The following is a 26,097-nucleotide window of genomic DNA, read 5'->3' on the forward strand; positions in this document are numbered from 1 at the left end:
GGGGGGAGGTGTGAGGAATTCTCTTCTCTGCTGCCCCCCCAGCCATCTGGTGACCCAGAACCCCCTAGACTTTCCCCCTTAGGCTGTGGGTCTATGGGTCTGGTCAAAGGCCAGGGGCTCTGACACAGAACACAAGTGAGCATGACTTTGTTATGTTCCCTCTCAGTGGCCCCATTGGTCACTCTATCATGTGAACTGTAAGGACCTAAGTAGCCAACACAGGAGGACCAAGAAGAGTTAAGTGTCCCTGCTCTTGGCACGGCGCTGGCATTTACAGACAACACAGAGCTGGATAACATGACAGTGCAGACTATCATGTCAAGGCCACTCCATCAGACACGCATTCGTCCTTCCACGTGGGCTCCAGGATGAGCAGCAGGGGCCGGAAGGCCATTGTGAATGTGTAACGTCAAAAGCCTGAAGGATAAAGGACAGAGGACCAGAGAGGGGACAGTGCCCTGGCCTAGGCCAGGTCCAGGCTGCCCAAGAATGGCAACGAAAAGGGTGGAGGCCTGAGCTCATCCCACCCGAGACTGAAGGGACTCTGAAGGAGAGGATTCTGGGAGGTGCGAGCTGCTCTTTAAGTACTGCAGAAGGAAGGCTGCCTCTGACCCCAGTAGAAACCCCGGCCCCCCCTCCCCAGGATGGGCTGGCAGGCTGCCCCACCCTGCAGGCTCTGGTCCCGGCCCAGCTCACCTGGTAGGTGTCCCACAGCCTGACAGTACAGCGCAGCGGCATCTCTCTCATCAGCAAATTGTTCATCCACCGGAAGGCAAACTGCAGGTATTTCACCTCGTGCTGGTCTAGATGCCGATGCACTTGTTCTGAAAAAAGTAAGTGACAAATGAATGGAGCAAACGCTATTACTGAGCCACTGCCAGTCTGAGGGCCACGGAGGAGATGGCTCTCTGGGCAGGACGCCCGGTGTGGCCACTGACTGGCCAGATGCGGTGAACGCACATTCCTCCCAGGACCTCAGCTTCTTCATCTATAAAATGAGACTTTTTTGTATTAGATGATCCCTAAGGGCCCTCCCAGCTCTGACATTCCTGTTCTCAGGCCCCTCCCAGCTCTGACATCCCCTGTTCTAAGGCTCTCCCAGCTCTGACCTTCCCTGTTCTGACGGCCCTCCCAGCTCTGACATCGCCTGTTCTAAGGGCCCTCCCAGCTCTGACATCCCCTGTTCTAAGGCTCTCCCAGCTCTGACCTTCCCTGTTCTAAGACCCTCCCAGCTCTGATATCCCCTGTTCTAAGGCCCCTCCCAGCTCTGACATCCCCTGTTCTAAGGCCTCTCCCAGCTCTTGACATCCCCTGTTCTAAGGCTCTCCCAGCTCTGACATTCTCTGTGTGTAAATACATCATTGAAGCTGTTTGAACCAAGAGCCAATTCCCCAAAAGCTCACTGAGGAAAGTCAAGCCACTACCCAGAAGGACGTGCCAACATAGGTCCAGTGTCCCACCGCTCCCAATGTTCCTCTCCAGCTCTCTTGCTGGGGCCAAGAGTCCTTTAGTAGGCTGGGCAGATCTCTATGATGCCAACTTCCAATCTGATGGGAAGTATGGGCAATGGTCGGTGATGAGCAGCCCTCCAAGTCTGCCCATGTCTGCCTCTCTACCCTCTAAATTCAGAGAATCTCACTTTTAGAATGGGTTTCTCAGGAGACAGGCAAAGCTGCCCCAATGTCCAAATCTTGAAGAAATCACTAACAAGCTGAGAGAGGGAAAAGGCTCAGCTTGTGCAGGGAAGGCCCAGCTCCACCAAGGCAAGGTGCTCTGAAGCCAAGAGAAGAGATGGGCAGTTGGGATGGAAAGAACCTGTGGTCTGGAAAGAGCTGTGAAGGCCGGGTCAAGGAGTCTGCTCCATACTTGGCAGGTGAAGGGGAGCCACTGTCCATTTCAGAGGGCAGGAGTGGCATGGTTCAAGCGTTGCTCTGATCATCTCCCGAGATTATGCACACCAAGGAGAGTATTGGGGGAGGTTCTACACGTGAAAGCTCATGAGATCTTAAGCCAGGACTGGCTTCTAAAGAACTCTCAGAGGGCTCTGACACCAGGGTGCAGATCAGTGTGAGATTCAACTCTGATGCACACTTGAGAATCACTACTTTAGAAAATGACTGAATTCACTGAACCAGGAGAAAAAAAAACCAAGGAAATGATTTCCCATGAATGTGTAGCTTGCCGCTATACAAAAAACTGCAGTGATGATGACAGTTGTGGAAGGAAGACAAGTGAGTCAAAACAAATTACCCGAGGAATAAAGGAACAAGACACAGGGCTCCTGCAGTTTACAGCCTCCAAAGGAGAGTTTCCTCCGGCAGTTGATTTTTTCCTGGATACGTCCCAGGAGTCGGGCCTCCCCAAAGCCCGCATCAGACGCCTGCACACGATCCACGTGCAATCTGATTCTGTGGAGAGGCGAGCCCCAACTCCGCACCAAGGCATCATGAGTGGGGCCCCTGGACAAACACCGCTTTCACTCTGACTCGGCCTCCGCTGATGCCACAAATCACAGTCCCCACGTGTCCAGAGTCACACCAACTCTCCTCCTCTGTCTGGCTGAACCCTGACCGCCCCAAAGGGGGGGGGGGGGGAGCCAGCCCTTAGCACTATGCCCCAGACCAGCTCAGCTACTATGGGCTCCAGTGGATTTAACATGTTTCTCTACCACGCCATACCTGGAGAGACAGGCCACACATTGTGATTCTCATATTCACCATGAAGAAAACCAAGGCCAGGGCAGCGTGATCGAGAAGAGGAGATCTGGGTCCAAGGGCCACCTCTGATGACCTGCGGTCCCTCACCCGACCTCTCCGGGCCTCGCTTTCCTCATCCAAAGCCCATCCTGAGGTGGAACTGCCCTGGGCAGCGAGTGTGAGCAAACACCCCTCCCACACACACACATAGCCCCGCTGTACATACACGGGCACCTCCAAGGAGATCAGATCCACTGACCAAGACCAAAGAAACATGAATCTTTGGGAAGCTTCCTCACCTGAAACAGCAGCAAGGTAAGGGGATCAGGGTGCACTCAGGGGTTTTGGATAAGGAAGGAGGATCAATGGTGCGGCCTGGGTCTGGGATTTCAATGGAGTGAGGAAATACCCTCTGCCCATGCAGGCTGGCACCTTCTCTAAATGAGAGCAGCCTAGTCAGTCAGTCAGTCAGTCAATGAGCCCTTATTGTGCACCAGGCATAGCAGTAAGTGCTGGGAACACAAATACAAGCAGACAGACAGCCAGTCCCTACCCTCCAGGAGCTTACCTTCTAATGAAGGAAGACACCACAGCTAGAGGAAGCTGGAAAGGGGCAGGGCTTGAGGAAAGGTTGGGGGGTAGAGATGAGGCACCAGAGCGCAGCCTGGAGGGGAAGGAGAGACCCCAGCACACCAGCAGGATCTGTCCCCAGGTCTTCCTGCCCCAGGGCGGGCGCACTGCCCGCCTCTCAAACATCACTAAATCACTTTCAAAATGCAGGCATTGGGCACACCAAGCCTCCTGCATGAAGAGCCCCAGAAATGCACTCAGCAAACATGGCACCCAGGTGTCTTTCACCCACTGCCTGACCCCCACCTCCCTGGGGAGGGCTGAGAGGCAATGTCTCCGTCCTGCCAGGACCTCTCTGCACCCTATCAGCCCCTTGTGTCCCGGTTCCCGGTGCTCCCCGGCCATTCTGGTGAGCTCCTCAGGGCCAAGTCTCTGGGGGATCCATCTATGCATCCCCAGCACAGCATGGGCACTTAAGGATGCCGGACTGAGCTGACCTGAAGGCCAGAAACGGGATGGTTCACCCTGTGCCGCCCTAGGGGGCGCTCTGTTCAAGACAGATGCTCAGTCGATCAATGATCAATCAATGAGCGCTTCCTATTGGCGCCATGAGTAAGAAAGAAGCCTGGGAAAGGTTGGCAGGCCCTAACTTCCCAACAGAGGCATGGGTGCCATTAGGGAAGGAGCTGCACTTTGGTGGATGGCTGGGAGGGAAGAGGGGCCCGAAGCAGGGAGACCCTGCAAGAAGCCTCGTGACCTTCTGCCAGAGGAAGTGTAGACGCACGAGGTTTGGGAACAACAGCGCACGCCTGTACAGCACGTCAGGGTGCAAGGCACGTCGCCAAGAGGCCTTATCCATGGCGGTCACCATGCACATGTGTGCACACAAGACGGCCTGGAGTCTGCAGGCCCTCGCCTCGTGGGCCCTTGGGGTCCAGCACCACCCTCACCTTCCCAGCAGGTTCCCTGAAGCCCGCCCCATTCACCCTCAGCCTGAGCTCCCTCCCCCAGGGCCTGCAGAGACCCCAGAGTAATTGCCTTTTGGGGCTCGAGTGGGACAACGGGGTGCAGAGGTCCTGAAAAGAAGCCAGGTTTCCCTGTGGAGAGGCAGGGTAGGACTGAAACAGCACTCACTCTGCTCCCAGGCAGGAAGACCTCCATCCACCGTGGGCTCCGGGCAACTCTGCCGCCCTCCCAGGGCCTCCGTTACAGCACGCACCTCACAGGTTACTGCACGGGTCAAGTCAGAGAAGGGGGTCACAAAGGTCCCACGTGGAGATGGTGACGGAAATGACCCCAGAGATGCAGGACACCACCAGGCCAGGTATCGGGCCACAGCGACCCAACCCTGGCTACCACAGGTGCTGGAAACAGAGCCCTCATCCCATTCTGGTCCCGTCTCTCATGTTTCCCATTCATCATCTCTGACCTGTCAGCCCAAAGGACACACCAAGCGGTGCCTCGTGTCTTTGGCAAGTGCCCCGCACTCCCCGACCTCCTCTCCTCAAGGACAGAGCGTGCCTCGCTCACACAGGCTATGGCTACGGCCTTGGACCTGCCAGCAGGCCAAAACATGGCACCGCGGGGGCCCAGGGGACCCGGGAGAGTCCCAGTTAGTCTCACCCACCCCTTGTAGGAGAGAGATCCACTTCTGTCCCAGTCCGAGGACAGCCTCAGCTGGAGAGGCCCTGGCTTCCCAGTCACAGGGTGGTCCCACAGGTTCCCTCATTCTCTGGTCACAGGAAGAACAATAAGCGATAACTAATGAGCTGATCGTCGAATCCATTGACGTAACTGCTAAAAAGCAGCCAAGCACATCCACTGCCCCAGTCCCATCCCAGCATCCGTGACGCCCAGGGATGTTCTGGTGCAGGGCCCCCAGGGGGACTCACTGAAAAATGGGTCACTGAAGCCTCGCGTGCTGATCATCTATACACATCAGGACTACAAATGTATACACTGAAAGGATTCGTTTTTCCTCCATTGTAAGTAATTGTGAACAGATGCTCTCTCACTGATAAAGGTAATTTGGGTGGCAATAATTCTAAATTTAAAATTTAAAATTTCTATTTCACTGGAAGTAAGCATGTACATGTAATGAATAAGCAGGCAAATGGAATTATTGTCAACTTTCTGGCTTAAAATATTTTTTCATAAAATACTTAGGCAGCAGTTTAGTATAATTTTATTGTTGGAAAGTCACAAGAAATCATACTTTCCATACCAAAATTCAGAAGAAACAAGGCCTATATTGGCTTGATATGTTCTGCAGCACTCTGAACAACAGCTTCTCCGCAGATTGGAAATTCTGCTGAAACACGCTGTCTTCTCGATTAAAAATAACATTAAGTTATGCACATTGTGTCCCCTAGATTTATGCTAAAAAGCAACAAATGTCTATTCCGTTGACTTGGCACATACAAACATATTCGCTTTTCATTAGGGATATTTATTGGCCTAAGAGTTCCCTCGGAATCTGTTCAAACATGACAAAAAGGGGAAATGATGAAAGCTGGAGGGCTGTGGGAAGACAGGTCCAATAAGCTCAGTCGGTGGAGCCAGGAGGGGGTTCAACAACTCTGGAGAGTGATTTGAACTGGAGCGTGTTGGGGCTATTCAACGTACACACGTTTGGACCCAGTAATACTACTAACAGGCCTGTACCCTCAAGAAATCAGACAAAGAAGAAAAGGACCACAGAGACAAAAATAACGAGAGGAACTCTGTTTGTGGTTGAAGAAGTGCAAACCAAATAGCATCATCAGCTGGAGAACAGCTGGACAGTTCACAGCATGAGAAGGGGAGGAAACAGCACAGGCTTCACAGATGGCTGGACTCTGCTGTAAGGTTCTGTGCTAACGTTAGACAAGATGATGAGGCCACGGCCAATCTGAACCGAGGCCCCAGCGTGCCTGAGGTCTCCCGTTCGCTCCTTGCCCTCACTGAGCCGAGAGTCCGAGAGACAGCGGCATATCATACTGACGGAAGGCTGAGGCATACTCTGGAGCTGTGACAAATTCCGGACGAGCCCCTCCGGAGCTCCTTAGGTGCTCTCTAAGACGCCGTCCTGGGCTAGCCTATCGAATGAAGAAGCAGCTGCTGGCTGAGTCCGACAACCACATTCACGGTCAGGACGGGCAGGGCCTCCTCTGGGAAATGGAAGCCTTCCCGTCTGACTCAGGGATTTATTCTGTCCCTTTACCCAAGGCCACACCAGCAGGTCACTATGACAAAACCAATCCTTTTAATGGTCTGCCGAGGAGTAACAAGCACCGAGCGGACACCTCGTTCTCCCTCAGAGAAGCGTCATGGGGCACTTCTGGACAGTACTGGCTTAGAACACGAGCATTCTCCAACCTACACAGTACAACTGGCCAAGATGGTTTTTAAATCATTCTCCCTTCAAGGCACTTTCATGACCTGCAGGCACCAACTAGCCCCGGGACTGGGCAGTGGGGGCAGGCCGGGGCAGGGCTGGCTTGGCCCTTCACAAGAAGCAGCCAAGCACTTCTCTGCAGGGTCAGGCCCTAGAGAGGCCCAAGGAGCTCCACCTCCCAGGGGAGTGGTGAAAGCATCAAGGCCCCAAGACACTCACCCTTGGGGGCGCACAGGAGACCCTCACCGGGTGAAATGCTCATCTCCACCCTGGCTGCTGCCAAAGGTCCTGGGGGTGGGAATGGGCGGGGTGGTCTCTCTCCTGTGACCTCTCATATCACCTCCCATCCAGCCTCAGAAACAAAATTCTCCCACCTCCCTGCCTCTACCTGCCCATATTTACACTGCCTTTCCTCATCCTACCTGCCTCTCTACCTTCCGATGTCCAGTTCATTCACCAGGGCTCTCCTGACATATGATCACATCACCTACAAAGATGGATGGCTTTGGTTCCTCATGGATTATTTTTGGGCCTCCAATTTCTTTTTCCTGTTCTACTGCCACAGGTGGCATCTCTGGTACGATGCTGAATAACAGCGGTGAGAACAGGCATCCTCGCTTTGCTCCTGATTTTAATGGGAAAGCTTCTAGCTTACCCCGCTACAGATTGTACTTGTTCCTGGTTTTAGATAAATACTAATGATCATTCTGAGAAAGGCTCCATGGATTCCTACACTTTCCAGTGTTTTCTGAAGAAGAATGAGTGTTGTTATTTCGTCAAAGGCCTTTTCTGTCTCTACTGAGATAACCACAAAATTTTTATTGTTATTGATATGGTCGACTATGCTGATAGTTTTCCTACTATTGAACCAACCCTGCACTCCTGGCATAGATTCCACCAGGTCATAGTGTAGCATCCTCAGGATCTATTGTTGTAATCTCCTCCCTAGTATTTTATTTTAAATTTTCGCATCAATATTCACTAGGGAAACTGGTCAACTATTTTCTTTCTCCATTTTTGCTCTCTCTGGTTTAGGTATCAGCACCATATTTGAGTCATAAAATGAATTTGGTAGGACTCCTTCTTTGCCTATTTTTCTAGACAGTTTATATGGTACTGAGAATAACTATTCCTTAAATGTTTAGTAGCATTCATTTGCAAATCCATGTGGTCCTGGGGATTTTTTTCTTATGGAGTTCACTGATGACTTGTCTATTTTCTTTTTCTAACATAGGGTTAAGTTTTCTATTTCTTCTTCTGTTAATCTGAGCAGTACAATACAAATTATTTTTGTAATTATTCATCCATTTCATTTACACTGTCAGTTTTACTGGCACATAATTGGCAAAATAACTCCTAATAACTGCTTTGATTGCATCTTTATTGGTGCATTCACTCTTTTCATTTTTTCTAGTAATTCGCTTTTCTTTTTTTTTTTTTAAAGCAAATTAACTAATGGTTTATCTATTTTATTGGTTTTCTCACAAAACCAGTTCCCAGTTTTATTTACTAGTTCAAAGATGTTTTGTTTTGTTTTGTTCTGTTTCAGCTTTCAATCTTATCACTCTCTCCTTGGATTTTTGGGATTTCCATTTTGGTGTTTAATGGGGGAGAGGGGGGATTAAGATGTTCTTTTTCTAATTTTTTTAGTTGCACGTTCAATTCATTTCTCTTTTATTGATGGATACATTTAGAGACAAAAAAAAAATTTCCCCCAAGTATTGTTTTGGTTGAATCCCATAAATTTTGGAAGGTTTTTTCATTGTTGTCATTCTCTCTAGTGAAATTATCGACTGTTTCTATGATTTGTTCTTTGACCTATGCATTCTTTAGGATTAGATTATTTAGTTTCTAATTAGTGTTAAAACTATGCATCCATGGCCCTTTATTAAATGTAATTTTTATTGCAATATAGCTTTAAAAGGGTGCATCTAACATTTCTGCTTTTCTGCATTTGGTTGTGAAGTTTTTAATGCCCTAATACATGGTCAATTTTTGTGAAGGTGCCATGCACAGCTGAGAAAGAGGCATATCTACTTTGTATTCTCATTCAATTTTCTCCAGAGGTCTACTATATTTAAATTTTCTAAGATTCTATTTCATTTCTGTGACTCTTTCTTACTTTTTTATGGTTAGATTAGGTAGGTGTGAGAGGAAGAAGTTGAATTCCCCTATTAGTACAGTTTTACTGTCTTCCTCCTCCTGTATTTTACTTAACTTTTTTTTTTAAAGCATTTGGATACCAAGTCATTGGGTGCAGTTTTTCTGAGTAGGTGACTCTTGGTTGCAATTACAGCTCTTCTGCCTTCCAGAATATCGGATTCCAAACCCTTCATTCCTTGAATGTGGAAGCTGCTAACACTTATGTGATCCTGACTGGGGCTCCACGATATCTGAACTGTTTCTTTCTGACTGCTAGCAATAGTTTCTCCTTGAGCTGGAAACTCTGGAATTTGGCTATAATATTCCTTCGAGCTTTTATTTTGGGATATCTTTCAAGTGGTGATTGGTGGATTCTTTCAATTTCTAGAACCCTCTCATTCTAGGATGATGGGGCAGTTTTCCTTGATAATTTCTTGAAATATGACGTCAAGGCTCTCTCTTCCATCATGGCATTCAGGTAGTCCAATAATTCTGAAATGATCTCTCCTTGTTTGGGGAGGGTGGGGCCAAGATAGTAAAGATAAGGCAGGACTTGTCCGAGCTTTCCCCCAAAACCCTTCCAAATAATTTTACATAATGCCTCAAAACAAATTCTAGAATGGCAGAACCCACAAAAAGATGCGGTGAAACAATTTTCCAGCCCAAGACAATTAAAAAGGTTAGCAGGAAAAGTCAGTTACATTAGGGCGAGAGTGAAAGGCTGTCCAGCATGGGCCACACCCCAGCAAAGCCAACAGTAGGCCTTGGTTGCGACAGAATCAGTGGCAACAGTGGCGGTTTCCAGACCTCTCAGCCCACAGATGGTAAGGGGATCAGACAACTGGTCAGAAGGAGATTATGGGAGTGCCTTTGCTGGCACCAGGGGCAGGATTCTCTTGCTTTGTCCATACTTGGATCTGTGTTGCAGTCCTGAGTCTCAGTCCCAGGGCAAGGAGGAGCACCAGCACATCAGAGCTTGTAGCCGCAGGGGAGTTGGGACCCTGGTCACAGTTCAGGGTGGGAAAGAATGCTTGTGGTAGCTCAGAACAGAAGAGTAATAACATACCTCTCCCTAGATCATACTACCTTGGAAGAACCAAAAACTTACAGGTCCCCAGAATTATCTCGAAAAAAATTTGAAGCTTTGGGGCTCCCTCCACTCCAGAAGCAGAGCCCCACTTGAGCAGAGTTATAAGCCAAGAAACACACTGGAAATAGGAGCAAACAGCAGAAAAAGATCCTGACTATAGAAAGTTACTGTGGTAACAGGGAAGATCAAAACACAAACTTAGAAGGAGACAACAAAGTCAAAATTGCAACATCCAAAGCCTCAAAGAAAAATATGAATTGGTTTCAGGCCATGGAAAAGTTCAAAAAGGATTTTAAAATTCAAGTAGGAGAGGTAAAGGACAAACTGGGATAAGAAATGAGAGTGACACAAGAAAATTAGGGAGGAAAAAAGTCAACAGCTTGGGAAAGGAGGCACACACGTGCACGCGCGCACACACACACACAAACACACAAATACCAAAGAAAATAATACCTTAAAAAACAGCATAGGCCAAATGGTAAAAGGGGCACAAAAATCCAATGAAGAGAAGAATGCCTTGAGAAACAAAATTGACCAAATGGAAAAAAGATACACAAAAATTCACTGAAGAGAACTCTTTAAAAAGCAGAACTGGCCAAATGGAAAAAGAGGCACAAAAATTCACCTTTGAAGAAAAGAACTCCATAAAAAGTAGAATGGGGAGGGGGAGAGCCAAGATGGCCGAGTAAAAGTAGTGACTTGCTTGGGCTCTCCCCCAAACCCCTCCAAATACTTGTAAATAATGGCTCAAAACAAATTCTAAAGCAACAGAACCCACAAAAAGATAGAGTGAAACAAATTTCCAGCCCAAGACAACCTGGATGGTTGATTGCAAAGGTCTATCACACCGGGCAGGGAGAGAAATGCAGTTCAGCTTGGGCACGCAGGCAAAACAGGTCTCAGCAAAGCTGGAGCTGGCCTCAGAGGACTGAATCATGGGCAGCTGTGGCGGTTTCCAGACTTCTCAACCCATGAATGCCAAAGACAATTTAGAAGGTCAGTAGGAAAAGTCTGTGAACACGGTAAGAGAGAAGCTCAGTCCCAGCCCCAGTCCTGGCACAGCCCCGGGGTGGAAGCTACTGCCAGACCTTCCCCTCCACAGACTAAAGGGGAATCAGGTGGCTGATCAGAGGGGGATTGCAGGGATCTCCTTGCTGGTGCTGAGGCAGGATTCTTTTGCTTTGCTTGTGCTTGGATCTGGGTCACAGTTCTGGGTGACGGTCCTGGGGCGAGGAGGAGCGCAGGCATGGTGGGACTTGAAAGGGAATTCTCTTCATAGTTCCAAGGCAGAAAAGAGTGCTTGTGATCACTCACAGACCAGAGCATAGGTCAGAAAAGGAGTAAAAACCTCACCCTTGATCATATTACCTTGGACGAACTGAAAATTTACAGGTCCCTAGAAGTATCTCTGAAAACAGCTGCATGAAACCCCCAAAGCTTGGGACAGTGCATTCTCCACACTGGAAGCAGACTCCTACCTTAACAAAGTTAAAAGTTAATTAATTGGCTGGGAAAATGGGCAAACTGTGCAAAAAAAGTCAGACTATAGAATCTTCTTTTGGTAACAAATAAGATCAAAACATACAACCAGAAGAAGACAACAAAGTCAAAGCTCCTATATCCAAAGCCTCCAGGAAAATATGAATTGGTCCCAGGCCATGGAAGAGCTCAAAAAGGATTTTGAGAAGGAAGTAAGAGAAGTAGAGGAAAAACTGGGAAGAGAAATGAGAGCGATGCCAGAAAATCATGAAAAATTAGTCAACAGCTTGCTAAAGGAGACTTAAAAACATACTGAAGAAAATAACACCTTAAAAAATAGCCTAACCGAGGGGCAGCTAGGTGGCGCAGTGGATAGAGCACTGGCCCTGAAGTCAGGAGGACCTGAGTTCAAATCTGGCCTCAGACCAAACACTTGACACACTTACTAACTGTGTGACCGTGAACAAGTCACTTAACCCCAATTGCCAAAAAAAAAAGAAAAGAAAAGAAAAAAAACACAAAAAATAATGTAACCCAAATGGCAAAAGAGGTCCAAAAAGCTAATGAGGAGAAAAATGCCCTAAAAAGAAAAACTGGCCAACTGGAAAAGGAAGTCTAAAAGCTCACTGAAGAAAATACTTCCTTAAAATTTAGAATGAAGCAAGCTAGTGACTTTATGAGAAATCAAGACATTGTAAAACCAAACCAAAAGAACGAAAAAATTGAAAACAATGTGAAATATCTCATTGGAAAAACAACTGACCTGGAAAATAGATCCAGGAGAGAGAATTTTAAAATTATTGGACTATCTGAAAGCCATGATAAAAAAAAGAGCTTAGACATCATCTCTCAAGAAATTATCAAGGAAAACTGCCCTGATATTTTAGAACCAGAGGGCAAAATAGACATTGAAAGAATCTACCGATCACCTCCTGAAAGAGATCCCCAAAAGAAAACTCCTAGGAATATTATAGCCAAATTCCAGAATTCCCAGGTCAAGGAGAAAATATTGCAAGCAGCCAGAAAGAAATAATTCAAGTATTGTGGAAATACAATGAGGATAACACAAGATTTAGCAGCTTCTACATTAAGAGACCAGAGGGCAAAGGAAAAAGGATTACAGACAAGAATCACCTACCCATCAAAACTGAGTATAATCATTCTGGGGGGAAAATGGTCATTCAGTGAAATAGAGGACTTTCAAGCATTCTTGCTGAAAAGACCAGAGCTGAATAGAAATTTAACTTTCAAATACAAGACTCAAGAGAAACATGAAGAGGTAAACAGGAAAGAGAAATCATAAGGGACTTATTAAGGCTGAACTGTTTATATTCCTGCATGAAAAGATGATATTTGTTATTCATGAGACCTTTGTCAGTATTAGGGTAGTGGGGAGGGAAAAAATTATATGGATGGATGGATAGATAGATAGAGGGCACAGGGTGAGTTGAAGATGAAGAGGTGATATCTGGAGAATAAAATAAAGGGGTGAGAGAGGATTGTATGGAAGAAGGAGAAAGGGAGAGGTAGAATGGGGCAAATTATCTTACATAAAACAGACAAGAAAAGTCTTTTACAGTGGAAGGGAAACAGGGGAAAGTGAGAGGGAATGAATGAATCTTATTCTCATTAGATTTGGCTTAAGGAGGGAATAACATACACACTCAACTGGGTATGGAAATCTATCTTGCCCTAGAGGAAAACAGGGAGGAAGGGAATAAGAGAGCAGGGAGATGATAGAGGGAAGGGCAGATTGGGGGAGGGGGTAATCAGAAGCAAACACTTCTGAGGAGGGACAGAGTCAAAAGAGAGAATTGAATAAATGTGGGGTGGGGTAGGATTAAGGAAAATATAGTTAGTTTTTCCGCAACATGACTACTATGGAAGTGTCTTGCGTGACTACACATGAAAAACCTGTATCGAGTTGCTTGCCTTCTCAATGAGGGTGGGTGGGGAGGGAGGAAGGGAGAAAATTTGGAACCCAAAGTTTTAAAAACACATGTTAAAAAAAATTGTTTTCACATGCAACTGGGAAATAAGATATACAGGCTCGGGGTATAGAAATCTATCCTGCCCTACAGGAAAACAAAAGGGGAAGGAGATAAGAGAAGGGGGGAGGGGAGACAGAATGGAGAACAGATATGGGGAAGGGGTATTCAAAATGCATGCCATCTTGGGGTGGGCGGGAGGGATGAGATGGGGAGAAAATTTGGAACTCAAAATCTTGTGGAAGTGAATGTCGAAAACTAAAAAAAAATAAAGTAATAAAATCTGAAAAAAATAAAAATTTTTTTTAATATAATAAAAACAGTAGAATTGGACAAATGGAAAAGGAGGTACAAAAGCTCACTGAAGAAAATAATTTCTTAAAAATTAGAACTGGGCAAATGGAAGCTAATGATTTCATCAGACATCAAGAAACAATAAAACAAAATCAAAAATGTAAAAAAAAACATAGAAGACAATGTGAAATAACTCACTGGAAAAATAACTGACCTGTAAAATCAATCCAGGAGAGATGATTTAAAAATTATCGGACTTCCTGAAGGCCATGATCAAAAACAACCTAGACATCATCTTTCAAGATGATATTCTAGAACCAGATTGAAATAATCCACAGATCACCTCCTGAAAGGGATCTCAAAATGAAAATTTCCAGGAATATTATAGCCAAATTCCAGAGGTCAAGGAGAAAATATTGCAAGAAGTCAAAAAAGAAACAATTCAAATATTATGGAGCCAAAGTCAGGATCACATAAGATTTAATAGACTCTACATTAAAGGATCAGAGGGATTGGAATATAATATTCTGGAGGGCAAAAAAGCTACAATTACAACCAAGGATCACCTACCCAGTAAAACTGTGTATAATCCTTCAGAAGAAAAAAATGGCCATTCAATGAAATAGAGGACTTTCAAGCATTGCTGATGAAAAGATCAGAGCTGAATAGGAAATTTGACTTTCAAATACAAGACTTAAGAGAAGCATAAAAAGGTAAATGGGAAAGAGAAATCATAAGGGATTCAATAAGGTTAAACTGTTCATATTCATGCACGGGAAAATATTTATCTCTCATAAACTCTCATTATTAGATGGAATATATGTAGACAGAGAGCATGGACATAAGTTGAATATGATGGGATGATTACCTAAAAAGGGGGTTAAGGGAGAGGTAGAATGGAGTAAGTTATCTGATATAAAAGAGATTACAAAAGAGCTTTTCCAGTAGAGAGGAAAATGGGAGAAGTGGGAAGGGAGTGTGTGAACCTTACTCTCATTGGAATTGGCTTAAAGAGGAAGAACATACATACTCAGTTGGGTGTGGAAATCTACCTTACAATACAGGAAAGTAGGAGGGGAAGGGGATAGAAGAAGGGACTGCTGATAGAAAGGACGTCAAATTGAGGGAGGTCAAAGTTAGATGAAAATCACTTGAGAATGGACAAGGTGAAAGGAGGGAGAGAGTAGTGTAAAGAGGGGAAATATATAGTAATCATAACCATGAAAAAAAATTAACAGCAAGCTTCTCTCATAAAGACCTCATTTCTCAAATACATAGAAAATTTCTAGAAATAAGAGCCATTCCTCAATTAATAAGTGGTCAAAGGATATGAAAAAGCAGTTTTCAGATGAAGAAATCAAAGCTATCTAGAGTCATATGAAAAAAATGATCTAAATCACTATTGATTAGAGAAATGTAGATTAAAACACTTAACCACCCCACATCTAACAGACTGGTTAATATGACAGAAAAGGAAAAAGACAAGTGTTGGAAGGGATGTGGGAAAACTGAGATACTAATGCACTGTTGGTGAAGTTGTATACTGATTTAACCATTCCACACAGCAATTGGGGAATGGCTGGACAAATTGTGGTATTTAATTATGATGGAATACTATTGTGCTACAAGAAATGACAAGCAAGATACTCTCAGAAAAGCCTAGAAAAACTTACATGAACTGATGCAAAGTGAAATAAGCAAAACCAGGAGAACATCATATACAGTAACCACAATATTATATGATCAACTGTGAATGACTTAGCTATTCTCAGCAATACAATGATCAAAGACAATTCCGAAGGACATATGATGAAAAATGCTATCTCCAGAGAAAGAATTGATGGAATTTAAATACAGATAGAAGCATACTTTTTTAAGCTCGTTTTTGTTTTGTTTTGTTTTGGTTTGGGGGGGTGGGTCCTGTGTTTCCCTTCACAATATGACTAATATGGAAATACGCTGTGCGTGACTGCACATGTATAACCTATATCAAAGTGCTTGACCTATCAATGGGGAAGGGGGAGAGAAGAGAGGGAAGAAGGTTGAGAATTTGGAACCGAAAAATTTTTTAAAATGAATGTTAAAGCAACAGGGCAGCTAGGTTGCATAGTGGATAGAGCACTGGCCCTGAAGTCAGGAGGACCTGAGTTCAAATCTCGCCTCAGATCAAACACTTGATGCTTACTAGCTGTGTGACCCTGCACAAGTCACTTAACCCCAGTTGCCTTTTAAAAAAATGAGTTCAAAATGAATGTTAAAAATTGTTTTTACATGTAATTGGGTGGAAACAAAGTATTAAATTATATATACATATATATCCTTGATCTACTCTACTTTCCAGGTCGGCTGTTTTTCCAATGAGATATTCTACATTTTCTTATTTTTTCATTCTCTTGATTATTTTATTGTTTCGTGTAGTCATTGGATTTTACTTGTCCAATTCCAATTTTTAAGGAATCATTTTCTTCAGTGAGCTTTTGTACCTCTTTTTCCGTATTGCCCATTCTGTTTTTTAAGGTGTTATTTTCTTCAGTAATTTTTTGTGCCTCTTTTACCAAGCTGTTAATTATCTTTGCATAATTTTCTTCATTTGCTTTCATTTCTTTACTTAATTTTTCCTCTACTGCTCATATATGATTTTAAAAATCATTTTCAGCTCTTCCAGGAATTTCTTGTTGGGCTTATGTCCAATTCACTTTTTTTTTCTTTGAGGATTTGCTTGTAGCTGTTTTAACTTCATTGTCTTCTTCTGAGGTCCTGGCTTGATCTTCCTTGTCATCATAGTAGCTTTTATGGTCAGTTCTTTTGTTGTTGTTGTATGCTCATTTTTCTACCCTACTTCTTGATTTGGAATTTTACATTAATGTTGGGCTCTGTTACCAGCATGAGAGGGCAAGGGGCTTTGTTTCATGCTTCAGGCTTTTTTGCACTGATATTTTCAGAGCTTGTTCTGATGATCTGGAATTTTTTGGTACTTCCCAGGTGGTATGATATGGGGAGAAGTGGGTGTGGTCCCTGCTTTCTTGGTGCGAACCCTGGTCCTTACCCAGGAAAGGCCTCTGATCCATAGGGATTGCAATTTATCCTGTTCCTCAGGGCCCCTCCTTTGTTGGGACCAGAAACAATATTCCTCCTGGGTGTTCTTGATCACCTGAGGCCACAAGCCCTCAGGGCTTCCACTCCCTTTTGATTGAAGGTGCTCCTCTCTGCCCTTTTACTAGGACTCAGAAGTGTGTGAAGATAATGGAATGCCAGCATCTGGTCCCGCATCAGTGCCAGCACAGGGAGAGCTTGTGGTAGCTTTCTGACCAGTGGCCACGTCTCCTTAGGGTCTCTGTTGCAGCTATTTCCATCACCATCACTTGGTCCCTTCACTGGTGTTTCATCCACATTGGCTCCAGGCCAGCCTCCTCCCCTGGGTCACATGTCTTTCTTTCCCCACCTCCTGCGCTGCCTTGGGCTGGAAGAACATCTCACTCTGACCGTCTGTTGGCTCTGCCACTCCAGAATCCAATCTAAGGGGCTATTTTAGAGTTGTATGGAAGGGAGTGTTGGAAGAGCTTAGCTGAGTGCTTCTCTACTCCACCATTTTGGCTCTGCCCCAACAAGTCCCATCGTATTCATTCATTCAGCATTCATTATCTACAACTGCTCCCAGGATGAGCAGCCTACATCTTCCCTGGACCATAAGCTACTCCTATGGGGCATAATGGAGGCCGAGAATCTGACACACTCCACTGCATACACAGAAAGCCAACACAGCCAGGTAGTGGAGGGGAGGGCAGGGGAGAGAAGAGCATCAGGCCTTACGAGACTCGGTCTCAGCAGAGCTGAAGTCCCTCCTACAAACTGGCTGTGGGACCTTGGATAAGCCATCCAAGGAGAGTCCAGTTCAACAGAGACAACAAGGAAAGAAAATCGTGAGGGATGTTCAGGGCATCAGGAAGAACTGTACCCTTGTGTGAAGGAGACCTGTGTGAGATAAGCCAGGACAGGTCAGTTGTAGTGCACAGGGCTTTGAATGCCAATTTAACTCATTCATATTTTACTTGTTAAGCAGTGGGGTCAAGTGGTGAGGGGGCAAGACAGGGATCTGAAAAGAATCAATCTGCGGGGTAGGCAGCGGGACGAGGAGTAGGGCAGTGTAATCTAATAATAAAATGTCATATTTTACAGCACATCAAAGGTTTACAGAGCACCCTTCTCAAAACCACCCAATGAGACGGGAAGTGCAGTCACCAAAAGGAACTGAAGAGAAAACAATCAGGTGGGTTTGCCCGTGGGTGGCTCAGAATCTGAGCAGATCAGAGACAGCGACACAGCAGCCTCGGAGGCTCCCAGATTGAGAAGGAGCAGGGGCTCTGCAGACCCCCCACCCCCCGCCACCGTCTCAGAGATGAGCACATGGCATCGCAGGAGCGTGAGGTGATTCGCCCAAGGTCACAGCGACCGTGAAAGGACGGAGCCGAGCTCAGATCACTGCCACTGGACTCCAAGGACACGTGTTCCTCTGTCCAGCTCTGGGGTGCTCGTATGAGATCACCTCTGTAAAGAGATCTGCGAACCTTAATGCGCTACAGAAATGTTAGCTATCACATACAGTAGTGCCTCACAAGCAGCTAACTCAGAGAATCCTCAAAAGATAGATGAATTTACAATGAAACACTATCTTCCCAAAATGATGGCATTTATCCCAGCTGTAAGTGAAAATGTGTGTGCCTAGGAGGTCCTATACAGTGATAACAGTGGAAAAACTGCTCCAACCCAAGTCAACCAATTGGTTCTGAGCCGTAGAGGGCTGACATCACCAACTGCTGGCAGCCCAGGGCTCAGGCCTGCACATGCGGCCGGTTCTGATGAAGAGTGGAGACGGATGCAGACCGGTTTGTCAGGTTTACTGGGCAGTGACCTTAATGGGTCGGAAACACAACCTTGAAGCCAAATCGGGGGCTTCAGAGGAGCCAGGGCAAAGATCTTAAGGAAACAGTGATGTGTAGAGCGAACAGCTGGGTTCCCACAAGGATGCAGGCAAAATGACCTTGAGAAGCCATGCAGAAAAGGCAGGCGTTTATTCCCTGGTAGAGAGAGCTCTGAATGAGGAGGCAGGAAACCCGGGTTCGAGAACTAGCTTAGCTTCTTAGCCTACCAGTCATGTGACCTTGGACATGTCATGCTGACAACTGGACCGCCACCTCCTTCTGCATCAGCTGGGGGAAATAACTCCTGCCCTGTTGTTCTCCAAAGGTGGTTAAAGCACTGAAATGGGGCAATGTGCATGACCGGCAAGTGCCCTCTGCACACACTGTGGATTGGCGCATATAGAAGCACTCTACTAAAACATCACACAATGAGATGACCTGTCCGGGGCCCCAAAGAGCAGGGATGGTTCACACTGAACCAAAGCAAAGATTCAGGTCAGCTAGAAACACAAAACACTGGAGTTGGAAGGGTCTCAAGCAACTGGCCGTGCAGCATCCATGGAGAGCAGGACACGAGCAGGGTCGGTCTGATGCGGACTACCTGGGACCCTGGGAAAGCCCCACGTCCCTGCTCTCGGAGCGCTGGTCCCAATCTCTGTCCAACAGACAGAGAACGGGCCGGGGAGTTCAAGATGGAGGTCGTCGCCTAGTTTTAATTGGTGAAAACGTCATCTCTTCTGTTGATGGCCGGCTTTTCATTATCAGTAACTTAAACAGTTTAAGACTGAGCCATTTCAATTACAAGCCATATCTTTTTCCTCATTATTATTCTTTGTGCTAACTTTTTCACCAGTTCTGTTCTTTGAGCAGAGTGGGCTGACTGCACATCACCAATAGCCGATCTATGGATGATGCCCACATCAATAATAAAGGAGATGCCTGAGGAACAGAAGACTTGAACGGACATGATCCCTGCATCTTTAAGTGTCTGAAGAGCTGTCAAATGGAAGAAAAGTTAGATTTTTTTGCTTGCCTCCAAAGAGCAGAACTCTAGCGCCAATGAGGCATTCATTCACTGACGGAACCAAAGTGACCCTGGGTTCTGGAAAGCTACACCAGCAGAGCCTAACTCTGACAAGTTCTACCTGCTGTGAAGCCATGGAGCAAGACTGCTGAGCTGGATGTGCCTTGCTAAGGATGGAGGAGCCCCTCTTAACCAAGACGACGGTCACATGGTCAGGGATTCTTTGTCCACAGCAGCCCACGGAATATGGAACCATCCCTGGGAGCCTCTTCCGCGCCTGCTCCCAACACCAAGCCTCACACCATCTCTTTGCAGGCTCTACCCACCACCCCCAGGCCTTGTTCTGTTCTGAGGTCCAGTAGGAGGCTTCCCAGGACCGCCTCCCTCCTTCCCCACCAGAAAGCGTCTTCTCCAAATCCCCTCAATCAATACTCACTTGGTCTGAATGCGAGGCCCTCGAGCATCCTCGGGTAATTCTCCAGCCTGTCAACATCCTGCCTAAAAAGCGGTGAACAAAGTCTCAGCAGAGGAGAGGATGAAGAGGCTGTCGCCTCTCAAGGCCTGGATCCCTCTTCATGGCTGTTCAGTCATTTTCAGTCATGTCCGACTCTCCGTGACCCCACCAGGAGTTTTCTTGGCAGTGATAGTAGAGTGGTTTCCCGTTTCCTTCTCCAGCTCATTTTACAGATGAGGAAACTGAGGCAAACAGTGTTCAGATAGCAATCATCTGAGGCTGAATTTGAACTCAGGGCTTCCTCACCCCAGGGCCGGCACTCTATCCACTGCACCAGCCAATTGTGCCTGGATTCTTACACTGTCCCAACACTGCATCAAGCTTGTGTCCCAGTGACCTTACGGTGAGGTCCTGACGCACCAGACCTCACCAGCGCTCTTTGGCACACTGCGCCCTAGCTCTGCCTCCCCCCTCTCAAGCTTGCGACCACATTCTTAGTCATTGGAACCCAAATGCGCCAGGTTCTGCAACCAAAAGGTGGGCGAGGCTTCCCCCATCGCCTTCCCTGCCGGGAGGAATCCATCCCCTTCTCCAGCCCTCTGTACGATGTCTGCTGAAAGACCTCCAGGGAATGAAACCTGCGAAGGCCTCTGCCACCCCCTCAGGCCAGCTCACACCTCACCCAGGTCGGACTCTGGAATCCCACCAGCAGCAGCAGCAGCGCCCTGAGCACCTGCACCTTCTCCCTCTTCCTGACAGTCCTTCAAATACCTGAAGACTACTCTCACATTCCCCCAGGGGACCGATTCTCAAGCTCCTCATCAGCAAAATGGGGACAACAACCTGCCTGCCACTTCCAGGGAGCTACAATTCAGGCCCAGGAGTTTGTCTCTAATGACTGTGAGAGCCCTAAACATTAGCATTAATGTTGCATGGCCATTCACTGAATGCCCGCCTAAATCGCTGTTGGGATGGAAATGTGATGCCCTCAATATCTTCCCCAGCTCCACTCGGTTGACACGAGCTGACTGGCTGACAGATCGCAGTGAAAGGACGCAGAAGAGCCCAGGCAGGCAGGGGGAGGGCACGGCCGGGCCCAAGAGGAGGCCGGGAAGCAGGATGGAAACCGTGGGGCTTCTCTCTTCTGTTTCATGAGGGAGATGCATTCACTCAAAGTGTCTGCGGGAATACTGGCAGGAGAGTCTGCTTCACGGTGTCAGCTGAGATGAGGGAAGGCAGCCTTGAATCTGGCAGGGGGACCCAGGGATCCGCTCCCCCAGCAGTCGCAGTACAGCTTCTTCTTGGCCTGGCACTGAGAAGCTGGCACATCCAGAATTACCCACCTTGTAAAATGTGTGCTGGCTCATTGTCTACACCAAGCACCCAAAGGGTGGACTTAACCAAACAGCGCTGGAAAGTCTACACTGATGAGCCCAAAGGGGAGAAGGAGGTGTGGTCAGGGCACCTCCCTGGGGCCATGGTCACCTGGGCCTGTGTCCAGGCCTGAAACCCCTCTGGGGAGCCTGGAATCTAGTCTGAGCTGCCACTAACTTCCTCTGTGACCCGGAGAAAGGGAGCAAGTCGCCTTTCTCAAGAGCCTCAGCCTCCTTGTCTGTGAAATGGGGTGACTGGACTAGATGGTCACTAAGGGCCCTTCTAGAGCAAATACTCCCTGCAAATGACAGAAGAATAATATCAGAAGAGCTGATGGCCAAACCCAGCAGCTGGCAAACAACAAAACGCTGGTGCAACTCTTTGTATCATGTGCGTGTATGTGTGCATGTGTGTGCGTGCATGTGACTGAGCGTGTGCGTGTATGTGTAGGTGGGGAAGGTGTGCATGTCGGAGGGGTGGATGGGTGTGTGCGCATGTGTGTGTGTACGTGTGTGTGCGTGTGCATGTGCGCACATGCATGTGACTGCGTGTGTGCATGTGTGTGTAGGTGGGGAAGGTGTGCATGTCAGAGGGGGTGGGCAGGTGGGTATGTGAGAGAAAAACAGAGACGGGGAGGGAGTGGGGGGGGGGTCAGGGATGGTGAGGGAGAGACAGAGAAAGCCCGAGAGCTTCCGTGTTTTTATTGTTGATCACAGACTGGATGTCTGCTGAGACACTGCTGTTTTCCTCTTAATAACTATTAGAGGAAAGAAAAAAAGAAGGTGGGGAGGGAGGGCAGAGGAAGGAGAAGGAGGGCCTCAGTGGTACAGACAGGCCCTCCTGGGCAGTCTCTGAGACCCTCAGGGGGCCCACCATGTGAGCTGAAAGCCTTTAACTAAAGGTGGAGGCCACATGAAGTGTCCCGGTCCTCCACACACAGGGCTTCAGAAATGGGGTCACCTTGTGTCCCCAGAGCAGAATCGGAGAGGTGGAAGACAGCTAGGGGGCCAGAGGACTCCAGGGGAAAGCACCGCTGAGTGTCAGAGGAGGGAGGGGCAGCACTGGCCAAGCATCGGGCCTCATGCAGGCCTCCCAGAGAATCAGCCCCTTGGCCCCCATGAGCTGCAGGGAAGGCGAGGAGGCCAGGCCCTAGAGAGCAGCCCCTGGAGGCAGAAGCTGAGCTGAGGCTAAGCCCCCTGGACCCTGTACTACTGATAGCTCTGGCTAGTAGAGGCAAGGCCAGGCAGGGACCGCAGGGCTGGCTTGCAAAGCCAGGCCTTGGGGCTCCAAACAGAGCCTTCTTTGTATGAATCCGCCCTCATCTCGTTCACTCCCTCTCCTAAGAATACCACCCTTCTGGGATCCTGCTGACAAATGGTCAAACCACCCTCCAAAGCATCCAGGGACAGGGAGCCCACCTGGGGAGGCACAGCCCCAATCATGAAGAAGCTTCTCTTTGTGATAATCAGACAGTGCAACAGAGCTAGCCTTTCACCGCCAGACATGGAAAGGACAGCGGCGTCCCTGTCCTCGTGACTTTCATCACTGGACATCACATCACCTGTGACCCCGAACCATGCCTCTCTGCCTTCCACCTCTCTCCAGAGAGCTGATGCCCAGTGAGGCATCGAGCTAAGCCCGGAGAGCCTGGGGGCAATGCCATCCAGCCCAGAGCACGAAGGACAAACATGGTGGCCCCCCAGCCACCAGACGCCGAGGGAACGGGGAAGAGAGCAGCAGTTGACACATCCATAATCAGTCTCTCCAACGAGGGAATCCTGACATCACTTATTCATGCCACGCTTTGCACCAATTAAGCCACGAGCCTCCCCAGACAGCAGGGCGGCCCAGCGTGCCCACCCCCGCCTGCCTGGACGACAGCAGCCCATTTTAGAGAGCACTCAGGCAGCTCACTAACAAGGATTCAGGCGTCCACTCCAACACCGTGCAGCCCCCTGCCCTGGAACCCTTCATCCCACCTTCTTCGTCCCTCACCCTTGGCCCTGAACGACCCCACGTGCGTTTCCTCTGCTCCTATGATGAACAAAGCCGGAGGAGGTCCCCCAATGACGCTGACTTGGTATGCTCCAGATTCCTGCTCTCCGGCCCGACGTAGGCACTCGCTGCAGCAAGGCTGGCCCCTCACCTCTAGTCTAGTTCCAGACCTTCTCTTCCCTCCTCCAGCCTCCCACCAGCTGCCCTTTCCTCCCTCCCCCTCGGCTGAGGACCCTGCTCCTGCCATGACTGAAAACATTCACGTCCAGCAGCACCTACTACGTGCTCAGCACTGGGATAGGACACAGGGAAGGCAGCAGGCCCGAGGCCCTGCTCTCAAAGCACTGGCTGTTGTTTGTCCTTTGTTTCAGAAGATGACTAGTGCCGTCCCCGGGCACAGAAGGCCTGCCCGTGAACCAGACTGAAGTGAAGCAGCACTGCTCCAAGTTGTCGGCCTCGCTCTCTCTTCCAGACTCACTGCGGTCCAGTGGCAGGACAGAATCAGGCCGACCGGCAATGGCCCGGGATGCAGCACATGACCGTGGTCTCTGGTGGCTGACCAAGCCCTCAGCGTTCCATGGCACCTGCTTCAGCCGCCTTGAGGAGAGCAGGAATCTGGAGCGTACCAAGTCAGTGTCACTGAGGGACCTCCTCCAGCTTTGTTCATCATAGGAGCAGAGGAAGCAGATGCGGAGTTGTTCAGGAGCCCAGTGTTCACATCTGCCTGTTCTGCCCATTCTTCACATGCTTGGAGCAGACACCCCCCAACTCACTGTCAGGCATGAGGCCGGCCGGTCACCCTCAACCCAGGATGGTCTGACTGCTGGGATGGCCTGGGGCATGGCCACTGCACGTGCTACACACGGCTTCTCGGAGCCACAGGTGAGAGTTGAGTGAATCGGGTGGACACCAGAGCAGGGCGAGCAGCCCTCCCACCAGAGGTGCAGGGCCTCCTGAGCACCCACACACACAGACAGCTACAGACAAAATAAGTATGTGGTTGTCTGGAGACGAACTCACTGACCACTCCTCTATGTGGGAAAGGCTTTCAGTCTCAGGTGTCTCTCTAAGTCGTCTAATGTCCTGGATATCAGATCCTTATCAGGAGTATTTGAAAGAAAGATTTTCTCCCAGCTGATCATTTCCCTTCTTATTTAACATGCTTTCCTTTTGTTCACGCAAAAGCTTTCCAATTACAAAATGGTCTCTTTTCCCATGCGTAGCTGCCTCTACCCTTATCTGGTCAAGTTCTACCCTGTGATTCTACTCACAGCCTCCAACTATTCCCCAATTTCCCACTTCTATATCTCATTTGTTCACCCCACGACTGGATAAATAGGTCCTGTGTCCACCAGCCTAGCCCTCACTCCACATGAAAACCACAGCTTTGACCAAAACTAGTGCATGCCCTGGAAGCCAAGCCCCTGCCGGTGAGCTTCTGGCCCACGTGTGGCCCCCGTGGGAAGCCACCAGCTCAGGGAACCCCCCTCTAGCAGACCTTTTATCTCACCCAATGTCTTAGTAGCCTCAGCCCTTGTTACAAAGCCTAGCACACAGCAGGTGCTTCATAAATGACTATGGGATGATTGATTGAGATGTGGAAGACCTTGATGGGATACGGATGTAGAAGAGGGACAAACCAGCTTCACCGAAAAGAGTATCAGTTCTGGTTCTGGGAATCAGAGAGTAAGTAATTCATGGACTGCATGTCATCTGAGGTGGGATTTGATGGATGGGGAAAACATCAACAGGAAAAGCTAGGGGACAGTACAAGCTCAGAGTGAAGGAAAGGGGGAGGAGAAAGAAGGAGAAAGGGGACGGGGCAGGGGGAGAGAGATTTAATAAGGTTGATGCACAGCCTGCCAATTCCCTGTTAAAACTATTGGATCATGTGAACTTTGGGAGAAGCATTGATCATGTTCTCCTGCTAGTTAACGGCTAAAGTGATTGTCCACTTTCCTCCCCACCTAGAGCACCCCAAATCCCTCCCAGGCCCGTGCACTCTCCACTTTGTCATCTTTTCAGTGAAGTACAACAAGCCACTTGTTTAACCAAGCTGACTAATAGCCAATCTTGCTTGAGCAGGTATTTCATGCGGTTTAGTAAACACACAAAAGAAGAGCCTACGAAAACCATCAATGGTGGGCTGGTGGTGGTCACCCCCCTCTCTCCCCGTATGCACTAGAGTACGTAACAGAAAGAAGACCACATGGATTTCAGAGAAATTTCCAGCTCTATAAAAACAAGCAAATCTAGGTATATGATGCCTATATGCTCACAACACAATCCTAAAGAACATCCCTAAAATATGTTGCACACAAGGATTCTTGAAAAAAAAAATTAGTCAAGTAGCAAGCACTCATTAAGCGCCTCCTCTGGGCCAGGCCCTGGGACAGTCCAAGATGGCGGGCAATCACCTCCCCAGAGGTCCCACAGATGCCCCACTTCCCAGCAGAAGGAAAGACAGAGAGAGAAGAGAAGGAACAACTGATTCTAAAAGGGCCTCTGTCTAGGAGGGAGAGAAAGCGGGGCCTCCACCATCACCACTCATGGAGAAGCTAAAAGCCACGGCGCTCCTGTTTCTTCATCCTCCAGGAAGAAAGAAGGGAAAGAAGAGCCCAACAGCCCATGCTGCTTGGTCTGTCTGGAGGAAAAAACCCAGAGGAGCACATCTCCAGGCCCGCTCCCTCCGCCCT

At 48.0% G+C, this 26,097-nt stretch overlaps 1 protein-coding gene across 1 annotated transcript in view; it reads right to left on the reverse strand.

Annotated features, from left to right (window-relative positions):
- Positions 1–332: 332 nt before the first annotated feature.
- TBC1D22A (TBC1 domain family member 22A) overlaps positions 333–26,097 on the reverse strand; it is a 246,708-nt gene continuing 220,943 nt past the window's right edge. The window contains exons 12-13 of the mRNA XM_078150521.1: positions 697–824; positions 333–479 (exon numbers count right to left, since the gene is read on the reverse strand). Of these exons, the coding sequence (XP_078006647.1) occupies positions 333–479; positions 697–824 (275 nt within the window). The remainder of the gene's footprint in view (positions 480–696; positions 825–26,097) is intronic.

The sequence above is a fragment of the Phascolarctos cinereus genome, unplaced genomic scaffold, assembly GCF_003287225.1.
Source record: "Phascolarctos cinereus isolate Bilbo 61053 unplaced genomic scaffold, phaCin_HiC Scaffold_1;HRSCAF=81, whole genome shotgun sequence".
Lineage (NCBI taxonomy): Eukaryota > Metazoa > Chordata > Mammalia > Diprotodontia > Phascolarctidae > Phascolarctos > Phascolarctos cinereus.